A 13,412-nucleotide genomic window follows, 5' to 3' on the forward strand; every position below is an offset into this window, starting at 1 on the left:
AGGAAACAATCCTGGATTTGTGCTGCGGCTCAAGATCTGTTTTCTTTCCTGATCAGGTTAATTTAGGGAATGCGGACATGCAGTTTCACAGCAACTGATGAAACGTGATACTTAGAGTCATTACTGTCTTAAGGATAAAAATATTACTAACCAACTAACACTGATTTTAAATCTGGATTAGAATAATTGGTCATTAAAAGCTGCAGGTAAATGTTATTAGGAGTGACTAGATAACTAGGCCCGGGAACATTTCCTAACACGCGGGGATCCTCTCATGTAGAGCAGCTCCCGCAGGCAGGCAGGCAGGCAGACAGGGGGCTGTCACATGGGCATGGGGTTCAGGCTGCCCGGAGAAAACAGTGCCCCCCACACTGATCTAATCCCTTCCCCTCCCCAAGAGCTCAGAGAAGACAGTCTGTGGCCAAACGGGGAGAGTGAGGGACACCAAGAGGCCGTCCAATTAGCGGAGGAGGGAAGGAGGCCTCACCCGGCTGTGGGCTGCAGCGCTCCCCCTCCTGGGACTCAAGAAAAATGGGGAGGCGCGAGGAGTGACGGGCGAGGAGTGACGGTTTCTGCTCTGTGCTGGGGACTAAGGACGGGCAGAGAGAGAGGAGGGAAGGGAAGCGAAGGGGAAGGAAGGGGGGAAAAGGCTGGGAAGCCAAGAAGTGGGGGGAGGAAGACAAAGGAGAGAGAAAACAGAGTGGGGAGAGGAAAGGAGAAGAAAAAGAGGAGGAAATAACCAGGAAGAGTACGGAAGAGAAGAAAGAGAAACAATGGAGGAAGGGGAAGCAGACGGGAAAAGGAAGAGGAGAGGCAGGAGGGGATGCAGGAGGGGGTGCAGAAGGGGCTGCGGGAAGGCCGGTGCAGGGGCGGGAGGCGGTGAGATGCCCTCACAGGCAGATGCTGGGCGTCCGGAGCCGGACAGCCGGGACAAGCGCGCACATCTGGAAGGAGGCGGCCTCCGTACAACCTCACTTCTGGAACCAGGGAGCACATGGCAGCGTGCCGTGGGGTCGGCGCAGCCTGGGCTAAACGTACACAGAGCATTTCCGCCGCAGACCAGCCTGGGGAAGAGGCGAAGTATTTAGAATGCAAAATGCCCACTGCCACGGAACAGACACCTGAGATGCTGGCTCTGCCTGCCACCCGTGGGGCTGCGTTCTCCTTCACCTTCTCCTTCCCACCTGCCCCCTCCTCAGGGCCACTCGCTGTCTTTACCGCTCAGCTTCCTGCTCCTCCTCAGGCTTCCACGTCACTGCCCACTCCCCCTCACCCTCAGGTGTCCTCTTGGCCAGCACGGCACCCTGGTCACCGTGGATGAAGTCAGGGCCCTGCTAGGCACTCCCACGGTCCTCCCTGGACCTTCCCCTACCAGGCACCTTCATTTCCGAGGAGGAAGACAGTTATTGCAGCTAACGTATTCTGCCTGCAGTTAGGAGACACCAGCACCGTGTCAGCAGGAGCGGCCTGGCTATGCCCTTTGCTGCCCTTTGAGACATTCCCCACACTTCTAATTGTTATTTAATGTTCCTCTTCTTCGTTAGAACATAGCCGTTTCATTCACGGATACACCTTGCCCAGGCCCAACCCTCCCTTCCCACCCAAAACCAGATATTCAGTGACAACTGCGACCACAGAACAGAGAGAAGACAAAGCGAAAGCTGCCCGTCTCGGTCAGGAGCAAATGTGCCAGCACCGCGCTCCAACCCGCCACGTCCCCACCTGATAAACACGCCGGGCAGCTCCGGATTACACTTTGGTCATTTCTGGGCACACAGGGAGTCAGGACAGGGAGAGAGGGTCAGGCGGCCCTGAGTCACACCAGAAAGACACCTTCGACTCTGCGCTACTGGCTGTGTGATCGGCAATTCACAGCTTTTGGTTTCCTCATATAAAAAGTGAATATAAAAAAAGGAATTAAACCTGGATATCTCACCTGCCAAGAGGGTGTATCCACCTCTACCTAGAAACTGCTTCCAAAGCCCAAGTCTTTCTGTTTTTCAGCTTTGCAAATAGGAAATTATTGTACTAAATACACCCATCAAAACACACACCCGTGCACAACACGCATGCACGGAGGTGAGCTCTAAGTGTTCTTTGAACTCTGTGACTCTATACATTTAACGCTGAAAAGGTCTCTGCATTAATGAATTTCTCACATTCCCAGGGAGCCATCAATTCCACACTCTGGTCTTTGCAGCTCTCTCCACTGTGAGAATAGTACCTTGTCACCAGTATCAGCTGCCCATGGCGGCTTTCACAGTGAGTGGTGGGTCAGGAAACAGCAGGCAGAATTCCATGGAGGAAACATGTTACAGAAACAGGTGCATTTCACCGAAACAAACCCTTCAGGGGCACGCCTGCGTGGTGGGCAGGGCGCTACACAGAGCGGACAGAGAGAGGGACAAGGCTGGATCCTGCACATGACCCAGAGGCAGTTACTCAACCCACGGAGTCACTGCTGCTCCATCTATACAACAGAGATGATGGTAACAGAGCCCTCCTCATAGGTCGCTGAAAGGGTTAAATGGCAATGTGTGTTCAAGAGCCCATGGCAGAGGCTGGGGCTGCCGCTAAGCGCCAGCTCTCCCACCCCTCTGCAAAGCCTCCGCAGCCTTCCGGACCCCGCCCCTGCATTCCAGCTGATGCATGGAGGTCCTGTCTGCTCACCAGGCACCAGACACCTTAGGACAAAGGTATCTTGCTCATTGCAGCCCTGTGGCAGCTGACGTGGAGCTCTTGATGAAGTAGACGCTAAGTCAAGTTTTCTGAACACACAAACATGCCCTTAACATTCAACTGAACTGAAGGGGAAATTCTTTTTATATTTACACTTCCTGATTTACCTGCTCATCACAAGTCAAGTGGCTATGAGATCACAAAGGTAACATTCACGCAGTACCATGGGCCAAGCACTGTACGTGACCACACGCTGTCACCTCCGCGCTGCAGGTGGCTGGGGTTCTGTCCCTCCCACCTGCACCTCTCCCTGCAGAGCTATGTTACCTTTGCTCCATAGCACCCGCCCCCCCACTGGACCAGGAGGTTGGTGAGGGGGAAGGTCAATGTCAAGGTCGGCTCACCACTGGCTCTGCCCATTTAGCACACGCCTGGCAGGTAGGAGACCCTCCATAAACAGACTTGAGATGAATAAAGGAATTACACTGTGAAAGACAATTTTAAAGTTCTTCCTGTTTGGAAAGATAAAAGCAATAACAGAGAATAACAGTGACATGTATGTCCGAGAGGAGGGAAAGAGACTGTTCTGTCTTTTGCTTTTTGTGTTCACCTGTATCAGGCTTTCCCAGGAGCCTTGAGCATTCCAGCAACAGCTGGGGGTTAATGTGCTGTGACCCTCAGAGGCGCTGGGGTATTTGGCTTTTGGGGATGGAAAGTTCTCGACAAAGGAGACAGCAGGAACAAAGGCAAATGCTCCCGTGGTTTCGCTTGGCAGGTGGCACAGGAGTCCGTGCTGGCTGCGATGAGACTCAGAAATAGAGCAGCAAATGGCAGCCTCAGTCCGCAGCTGGCTCCGTTGCCTACTTTGCACACAGCGGGAGTGACAGGGAGGACCAGGTGTGACTGAGAGGGAAGCACTTTGGCCTTAGAACTGGTCCTTCCCCCCCCCCCCCAAATCTAGAATGACACCTGCTGGGGCAGAGGCTTCTCAGAGGTCACATTTTTGCAGCCGCAATGCCCATTTCTGCACTTGGCTCAGCCATTTCATCTTTCTCTGCTTAATGAATTCCTCCCTCTCTGCATAGCTACACACCGAGCAAGCATAAAGACAGAGCTGTGGGGAAAAGCAAACTGGAGAGCCCAAGGAGTAAGTCATCTTAGGAGAGAGGATGAAAAGGAAGAGCGGAGAAACCCAGAGCCTCAAGTCCAAAAACATCACCATCCTCTAAACCACCTGAAGCCCCATGCAGCCTGCCAAGACTTTGTGATCTATTATTAATAGGAAAAATAATAGATTTTCCCTGTACCACGTACATAAAAATGCTTAGCTGGACTAAACCTTTAAAATAACCACCCGGGCTATGTGACTTTATTTTGTAGGTGGGGGGTCAGGTGGGGTCGCAAATATTGAGCAAATCTTCCTGGGGTACTGCCATCCCTCCCGGCCAAGACAACACCCCATGGCCTCAAGGAAAGAGGATTTATTCTAGAAGGAAAAGGCTTTGCTGAAACAAAGCAGCAATCTTTACAAAGGAGACTTAATTAATTCTGACATGCAAATGGAATATTTGTGTTTCTGGTGGCTAAATGCAAATGCTGAAATTAATCCCACATAAAAGACTGATTTCAACTGTACTTACACTAAAGGTACTTTTCAGAAGCAAAGACCTAAAAGCTCAGAAAATAAGTATATTGATGTATTACCCCATACCAATTTAGTGGCTATAATAGTTGCTGAAGAAAAAAAAAATAGGTCAGTTGTTTTAAGGTCTAACATACCTTCAGAAACACTTCATTGGGATTAAGACAGAGAATCTCACACTTGTTTGGAAATCATGGTATGTGAGGAATAAGATCAAACACTGGCAAAGACATACAGTGGAAATTAATTAACAAAAAATTTAACTCTCATATGGAAGTGATAGAAAATCAAACCAAAAACACAACTGTGTGTTAACAAAGAGGGAAAGAGAGAATGAGAAAAACTAAGCAAGACTAGGAAGTAGACCGAGTTTAATTTTGTTTTCCGTTTTATTTGATCCTGCTTAATCATGTTGTCTCTGACTAGTGCCTCTTGGTAGTCAAGCAGGGGCAGGGCCAAAAACGTAAGTACTCGTGGACGAAAAATTTAAAATTGGGATATCTCTGGATATCATGACTTTTCTTCTGAAAAGTGGTCAAATGCTACCATTTCTTAATTTTAGTGATGGAACACATGTCAGCCCCTTCTCGGGATCCAGGAGTTCAAGCCTGTTTTAATAACTTGTATTTAACCCTGTCAACACACAGCACTTCCTGCTAGGATCCTGTGTGCCAGATGTAATTCCAGACCTCTCCCACAATCCGAGCGGTGAAGGCCCAGTCACTGCATGCGGCAAGTTATCTCAGTTTCTTTGGCATTAGGAGTGCATTTTCTGAGTGGTCCACTGAGGCAGGCACTTGGGATCCTGACACTGCTCGAAGAAGACGTCTCAAGGGAGCATCCTTGAACTCCTTCTATGGCCAGAGAAGTCACTGCGAGCCAGCACCTACTATGACAGCTTTCCAAGGCAAACCCCTCTCAGCCTGGCTCCCAGATTTGGAGGGCTTGATGGATACGCATGCGTGCACTGCAGTGGCCCAGAGCAGTCCTGCAGAACATTCCGGCATGGCTGCAGGCAGGCCCTCGGCCCACACCTCGGGGACACAGGTGGCTGTCCACATAGACAAGATCTTAGCTGGGCTGGGCCCCTCCCTTTAGAATGACAGCAAGTGTCCCCACTGCTTCTGGGATGTTTAAAGAGCTTGATTCCACCCTCATCCAGTGACACGGAGTCTGCAAACCAGCACCTTGTCAGAAATGGCTTCTAGGGCTGAAAAAGCGTGTTCCTGAATAACATGCTTCTCTGTGCCTTTGTTTCCTCACCTACAAACTGTGGGTGATGAGAGTTTCTCACCTCACAGGATTGCTGCAAGGACTGAATAAATTATTGTGTAACACAGGCCGGTGAGAGGTGGCTGGTGCTTATTATTAGCGGTTTTTTAAATCACAGCCTGTCTGTTCCTTTGTATCAGTGCTCTCCAAATATTACTCCTTCGCAGCACCCTGCTAAACTTTTTACTGTTTTCACTATTGTTTACTTAGTATCTTTAAGGTGACTCATTTCCTTTTTACTTAACATTTCATTTTAAAAGACAACGGTGCATCACCGTGATGAATGGAAAAATAGAATTCTGTGCCACAACTAGGAGGCAAATGTAAAAATAAGTATAATGAAAACAAAACAACGTAATTAAACTCAAGCCTGTTGCCTGCCAAAGGCGCTGACCCCCAGCCTTCCTGTTTTATCCTAAGAAGAAACATCAGGGGGGCGTGAAAGGCACCCCAGCAACACGCAGACTTTCTCCTCCACTTAGCTGGGAGGCAAGAAGAGCTGGCATGGGGGGACCTTGTCCCTGCAGGACCTGGCATTTAATGTCCAATCTCTGTCCTGAAACCTGACTCATCACACATGAAAATCACCCTGCGCTCTGGGAGACTGTTCTAGAGCAGCACTGCCCAGCAGACCCTCCTGTGCCGGTGGAGATGTTCTCCCCCGACACTGTCCAGACAGCAGCCACCAGCCACGGGGACCTATTCAGCACTCAAAATGTGGCGAATGTGACCGAGAAGCCAAATCTTTCACTTTACATTTTTAATTAATCAAAATCTAAAGAGCCACACGTGGCTAGTGGCTGCGGTATTGGACAGCACAGCCCTACTGAGAAAGTTACATGTCTAGGCTGTCCAAATGAATTTATGTTCATTTTGGGACTATTCCTTTGACTTCCTTGGACAGGGATCTTACAAAACCCGACAGTGACATAGTTGAGACTGTCTACTGTATCCTTCATTATGGCTCTAAAGCCCTGCGTGGAAATGTCTCTTAACATATTTTTTTTTTTTTTTTTTTTTTTGAGGAACGCTGTCATTAGCAATGGTTATCCAAATAACCACATTTCCATTTTCACACTGGCTGCCAGGAAGCCCAGAGGAAATTCACAAATCAATGAGAGCAACTGTGTAGGACCTCATGATATACATATGTGTTTTCCAATTTTTCCATTTAAACTCCTAGTTTGCATTTTCTCTGACCCTGACATTTTATTTTTTTTCTTACATTATTCTTTTCTATACATTTCTCTAGAAATTGTCTGAAATCTTTTGTGTAATTAAATAACATTCATTTTTTTCAAATCCTAAAAGAAATACTATCCCATGGTACCAGTATTTTCAATGAGTCGCCTTCTATCCAATATCATTTATGTAAAAAACATTGTAACAAAGGCTTTCTAAAACGCTTCCAAACACATGCTCAGATTTTGCCCTGGAGGAACGAACCAGAGTGCTGTTTGCTAAAAGCAGCAAAGTAACTGCACGCACGGGGTGCTCCTTCACACCCTCCCGCATCAGCCTGTGGCCGGCTGCACTCGGGACCACACCCAGGAAAGCTCTCCCACAGGGAAGGACAGGGAGAGAGTGGCTTTGACGCCACGGTGACCACTGTGGCAATGATCTCCCGGGCAACGGGCATCCATGGGGCCTCTCTCACCGCTGACTTCCAGAAGCTAAAAATTGCCACATCTCTTCAAGGGGTGAGGAGGGAAAGTCAAAACCGAAAGGTCAAGGAAACCTCTCGAGTGGTATCACATTTTAATTTTGCTCTCAGATAAAGCTGTCTGCTTCACTTTCTCATCCTCCAGGCAGCACCTCCCAGATCTCTGATGACCGCAGAGCAGAACTTGAAGGACACTCAAATAACAGGGCCTTTTTTTTTTTTTGGTTTGGGATAAAAAGAGAAAGAAAGAGAAGAAGATATTTGAAAATCCGTCCTATCTAATTCTCTTCCTAACCAGAGCCGGGGGCACGATGAACACTCAGATTCTCCAAACACGTATTAAAGTGCTGCTGTTGCCCGGGAGGACGTGCAAACTGAAACAGCCTTTTCACGCCAAACTCCAGCTCCACCGCTCATAGGATTTTAAGTGAGATGCACAGATCATGCTTGTACCCGGGACCAAACACAGGGATCACTTGGAAAGGCAAGAAACGAACACGGAGTGTCTACTGTGTGCCATGGATTGCCAATCTCACAGCAGTTTCACAAGATTGTTTCTGCTTCACAAATGAAGAAACTAAGATTCACCTAAGGTCACAGGATTTACTCCAGGGCTCCCACCTTCGAGTTCAGTGTCTTTCTTTCACCATCCCACTCTGGGGAAAGCACCTTAAAAGCCAAGGAGACTTTTTCAATAGGTCAGTTCGAAAGAAAAGCTTTTCACAGAGCTCCTGGGGAATAAAAACAGAACCTAATGACAATTATCTTGACACAAGAGGACAGGAGAAGCAGGAAGTAGCTGTAGGGAGGTGCTGAAAACAAAGCGGTTCCAGAACAAGCGAACACCAAAGCCTGGAATTCAGGGTCCGTGGTACGAGAGCGAAAGAGAAAGACGACAGACAAGAAGAGGACACGAAGGCAGAGCTGAAGGAGGCACCAGCCGGCCACAGGGAAGATGGAAAGCTGAGGCCTCCCTGGCTGGACAACATCAGTCCTAATGCTCAACCTCCAACTGGAGACGGCTTCTCTGCCTCAAGCAAGCAGAGGATATGTCTGCAGGGTTTGCCTGTCAAGGGTCCGTTGCTCCTTCTTTTGGAAAGAGTCGCCTGGTTTTCAGTGCTGAGCCTCCTCTTTCTACTCTCAGACGGGTGAGGTCCCTCCCGCCCCAGCACCAGCAGTGGTCACAGCGTCACAGAAGTCCACCATCCAATCCCAGACAGGCCAGTGAGACGCGGCCCGGGACTCTGCTGAAACCATGCAGCCGGGCCGACAGCCTGGCGCCGTGGGAGCCATCCCACCCGCCACACAGCACCAGCCGAGAAGGCCGCCTGGCAGTGGGGACAGGAGACGGCGGCACGCTGCTGACCTCAGGTCTAGCCGTGCCTGAGGCCCGACCTCCCCCTGGACTTTCCAGTTGCAACACAAGCCAGCAAGTCCCCACTTCTGCTCAGGCAGTCGGGGCCGAGATCCTGCCGTGGCCACACTAAGGGGCCGGACCGGCGCGAGGAGGCCCCACCCTGTGCCCCCCGTCCATCTGAATGAAGACCACAGACCGCGTTGTCGGAGCCTCGGGGCAGTCGGCATGCTGGCCTGCGGAGGGCCACCGCCTCCTAACCACCTGCTCCACCAGCACGGGCAAAGCGCCACGGCACGGCGACTGGGTGTCCTTCCGCCCCAGCTGTGACGCCCGCCTGACGCCCAGGCTCTTACCTGATACACGTGGAACGCATTCGCCGCTTTGCCCCGCAGAAACACCGAGGGGATCCAGACGTTGATGAGCGCCCGGTTTGATCTGACCGAAGACAGAAATCAAGATTGGTCATTTAACTTACAAAAAGAGCAAGAACCAAAAACAGGAAACAGTTCTCTCCTCTGACAGGCACTATGCACAGGCAATTTATGACAACAGACAGCACAGCTGACAGTAAGCTAAAGGACAAGTCTCATCACTCAGTCCGTGTCTATACACACACCCACTCCTACTGTCACGCCTACGTATGAATACACACACATATGCACGTGCAGTTCGCCCTCGGGAGGAGACAGAGCCGCCCCTTCAGTTCTTGCTGACTCAGTGACACTGGCCTGTAATTACCTGAACCTCAGTCTCCACATCTGGAAAAGGGGTTGCTAACTGGAAGCCCCAAGGAAGCTAGGATGGGAGGTGAAGTGACACCCACAGTTTCTGGAGCACCCAGTGGAGTCACACTGCCTCCTCACCATGCTGACTTTAGACCCCGACCCCCACTTTAAGATCAGACCCAAAGGGGCTCAGGAGAGCAACATCCAGGGCTGCGAGAGCGGTAGCTGTTTGGGGTGGGAGGAGGGAAGGGCAACAGAGAACGACAAGTTGCAAAACTAGGATGCCTGGCACAAATAACACTCGTCCAAATTGTCCTGAAACACTGTGTGCGTGGATCTAATAAAGCGAGATTTAAATTCAAATACAACATAGTTTAGTGAGTATCTACAATGTGTGGGCTCCACGCTTTCATCTATATTAGCTCATTTAATACTTATATGGACTATTATAAAGTACTTTGAAGGGTTATTTTGCTCATATGACTGTTTTGGCTTATGTGATTGTGATGACTTAAAACTTAACTCTGAGACACCGGGTACCCCCCCCCCCCCTCGCCCACCGGCTGGATTCCCATCACAGAGCCAGTAACTTGACTGTTGCTGAAACTCCAAGATCAACCTTCACGGTTATCACAACAGTGCTGTGCAATTCTGGAAGGTCCTCGCCTTTGCCTCTACTTAGAGCTGTTCCAGAGCTCGCCTTCTTTCTAAAGAGCAGGTCATAAAAATTAGCCAGCTTCCTGCGCTTGGAACATAATTTAAGACGCTGATGATGGAAGATTCCATGACTCAATGTTCTCACAACCTCTAGAGTAAAGAGCATTTTATTTTCGTAAGGACAATAACCCTCAGGTAATGGTTCTCTCTAGAAGCAGCATTTCTTCTACATTCTGAGCTGAGGTGGTGACCTCCTTCAAGAGGTAAAATAAGCCCTATTGATCACTTCCCCAGGGTGCAAAGGACAAATTGCAATTCTGAGCCACCAAACTGGTTCGTATATCCAATGACATTCCTCCTATAGAGGTCCCTGGAGCTGTACTAGTGCCAATAGCACTTGCCCTTTCATTTCTCTGTCACCAGGGCAGGGGGAGGACAAAAGCATAACTAACACTCTTTTTTCACTAACTTTCCTGGATTGGTGAGGACCAGACAACCGCCCAGGGCTGCCATGAGTTTACCTGCGACTGAGTTAGGCATTTCTCCCTTTCAGTACATTTACCACACTGTACTAAAATTGATCGTTTACGGCCAGGCGCGGTGGCTCACACCTGTAATCCCAGCACTCTTGGCAGGCTGAGGTGAGAGGATCGGTTGGGCCCAGGAGTTTGATACCAGCCTGGGCAACAGAGTGAGATCCAAAAAAATTTTTAAAAACTAGCTGGGCTTGGTGGCATGCACCTGTAGTCTTAGCTACTTGGGAGGCTGAGACAGGAGGATCACTGGAGCCCAGGAGTTCAAAGCTGCAGTGAGCTATGATCGTGTCACTGAACTCTAGTCTGGGCAACAGGCAACAGAGCCTCTCTCTAACAATAGAAATTAAAAAAAAAAAATTGATTGTTTATATAACCATTTTCCTCCCAGATGTCAGTTCATTTGTCCATTTTTTTGTTTATTCACACATTCATTCATTAAACAAGTATTTGCTGAGAACCTACTGCACGCCACACGCTAGTCTAGGTACTGGCGGTAGAACCGTTAAGGAAGTAGACATGGCCCCTTTCTTCATGGAACATGCAGCTTAACAGGGGAGAGAGACCCATCTCCATAAAAATTATTTCATTGTGATTGAGAAACATACTTTGTATGATTTCAATTTTTAAAATTATTGAGACTTGTTTTGTGAACTAACAAATGATCCACACTGGAGAGTGTTTCATGTGCACTTAAGAATGTGTATTCTGCTGTCATTGGGTGGAATGTTCCATATGTGTCTGTTACGTCTAATGGGTTTATTGTATTGTTCAAGCATTTTACTTCCTTATTGATCTTCTGTCTAGTTAATCTACCCACTGTTGAAAGTGGGTGAAGTCTCCAACTCTTATTGTAGAACTGTTTACTTCTCTCATTGCTATCTATTTTCACACCAGGTGTTTAAGGCTTTGTTGCTGGGTGCCACATGCTCATGGTTGTTTCACAGAAATTCTGTAACTACTCCTGTGTTAAGCGCCACCAAGGAACACTAGATCTAAGGAAAGTGAATGCCAGGCAGGCCTGCTTTGGTCTGGGGCATCAGGGAAGGATTCTTCAAGGAAGCAATATTTGGGCCAGACTTTGAGGAATACCGAAAGTTGGCCCAGTTGCAGGGGGGAGGTTGAGGACGGGAAAGATGTTTCTGGCAGGGGAACTAACATCTGCGAAGAGTCAGGGTCAGGACTGCCTGGGTCTGAATCCTCTGTCATCTGTGGGGTGGCTGACATGAGCACTGAGTGAGTCCAAGGAGCACCTAGCACAGAGGGGTGCTGTGTCTGTGTGGGCTGGGTGAGTACAGTAACAGTCCGGAGGTGAAGATCAAGCAGTCAGAAGAGGGGAACAGGCCAGCGTGGCTGGTGTGCAGGGAGGGGACAGGGCCAGGCTGGGGCTGAAGCCAGAGATCAGCGAGGGCCTTCCTTGTAAGCTCCATGAAGGAGTTTGGACTCTATCTTGAGAGGGGGCAATGGTGCCATCACTTCCCTGTGGCTTTAGTGTGGCTGAGCAAACTGGCAGGAGGTGGGTCCAAGTCTCTGGGGACAAAGGATGTGTCCTGGACCAGGCAGAGGTGCTTAGGGGCAGGGACTGTGGCTCATTCATCCCCTCCATCGAGAACCTGGCAGGACACCTGCCCATTGCAGCTGCTTGGTGAACTCCTGGTTTAACAGCGCATGGCTCCCGCCTCACCACTGACTAGCCTCTGGGCTCCCCTCCCGCAGCTCTCACCTTGACCCCCCGTTTCTCCCCACCATTGCTCCCCACTGGGCTGCCATCCCAGCAGCCGCTTCATGCTGTACTCCCCCCGCCCGCGAGCCCGTGAGTGAGGAAGCCCAGGCCCAGTGAGGCTGGGTGGCTTGACGGGTGCCGAGATTCCCAGGCAGGGGGGCCTGGCTCCGTAAACCCGCTCTCCCTCGGGCCGCCCTGCCCTCCCGCTCCAGACACGGCTTCTCCTGGATGAGCGCTTCTCCCAGGGAGGCTGAACTTCTTCCACTCACCACAACGCAATGAGAGACAGAGGTTCTGCCTGGACTTTAACCCAGAACTTACCCCACTTTCTTTGCCAGCCTGAAGGGACTGTTTGTCCAAAAACTAAGGCACCCAGAATAAGAAGAGTCCGATGACCACTACCTTCCTTTGGGCTATCAGCAGAGGCACCGATAGAACCTAACACCCTATCAAAACCCAGGCCAACGCTCTGACTACTGTTGGTCCAATAACCCAGCGGCCACAGATAATGAATGAGTGACGCGGGCCAGAGTCGGGCACTAGGGACAGGTGGGGACCACGGTAACCTCAAGAGCACATGCCCTGTGTGCAGGGGCAGCTGCTGCTCAGCTCCAGCTGACTGTGGCCTTACACTGGTGAGTGTCTAATTTAAAAAAAAAAAAGAAAGAAAAAAATTGAAATTTTTATGTTGTATCTTTCAAGTTTTAAATGTCAGCCAAGAAAATGTTTTTAAATACCCAAAGGGGACATAAAACATGTCTGAAGGCCAGACTTGGGCTGCAGGAGGACAACGCCCCACCTTTATAATAACCAAACCCTGTGTAGGTTTCAGCAACGATTTCTGTATCCCCCTGTGGTCTTCTGGGACACAGGCCAGCAGAGCCCTATTTCTAAAGGACCCTCAGGAGCAAACACCAGGGACTTACATTTCAAAATCCGACAAACTCTGGTCTTCGGATGTTTGACTCAAATCTCCAGGCACCTGCCATCAGGAGAAGAGGGGAGAAAAAAAATGCATGATGGTTACCAAGGTTTGCATAATCACAGAAGAATTCTGCCTCTCTACGACCCCTGAACATTTCCTGATAAGCACAAGGTGAAAAGGCCGTTACTAGAAAACAAGAAGAGATTTTTGCGGAGGGATGGCTACAGATGATGTTG

General features: G+C 49.6%; 1 protein-coding gene across 2 annotated transcripts in view; it reads right to left on the reverse strand.

Moving 5' to 3' along the window:
• The window catches only part of SNX29 (sorting nexin 29), a 439,800-nt gene that overhangs the window by 118,513 nt on the left and 307,875 nt on the right, over positions 1-13,412 (reverse strand). For both annotated transcript variants that reach the window (XM_069486909.1, XM_069486910.1), the window contains 2 exons: positions 13,178-13,233; positions 8,967-9,048 (listed from right to left, as the gene is read on the reverse strand). In XM_069486909.1, the coding sequence (XP_069343010.1) occupies positions 8,967-9,048; positions 13,178-13,233 (138 nt within the window). The remainder of the gene's footprint in view (positions 1-8,966; positions 9,049-13,177; positions 13,234-13,412) is intronic.

Source organism: Eulemur rufifrons, chromosome 14 (assembly GCF_041146395.1).
Source record: "Eulemur rufifrons isolate Redbay chromosome 14, OSU_ERuf_1, whole genome shotgun sequence".
Classification (NCBI taxonomy): domain Eukaryota; kingdom Metazoa; phylum Chordata; class Mammalia; order Primates; family Lemuridae; genus Eulemur; species Eulemur rufifrons.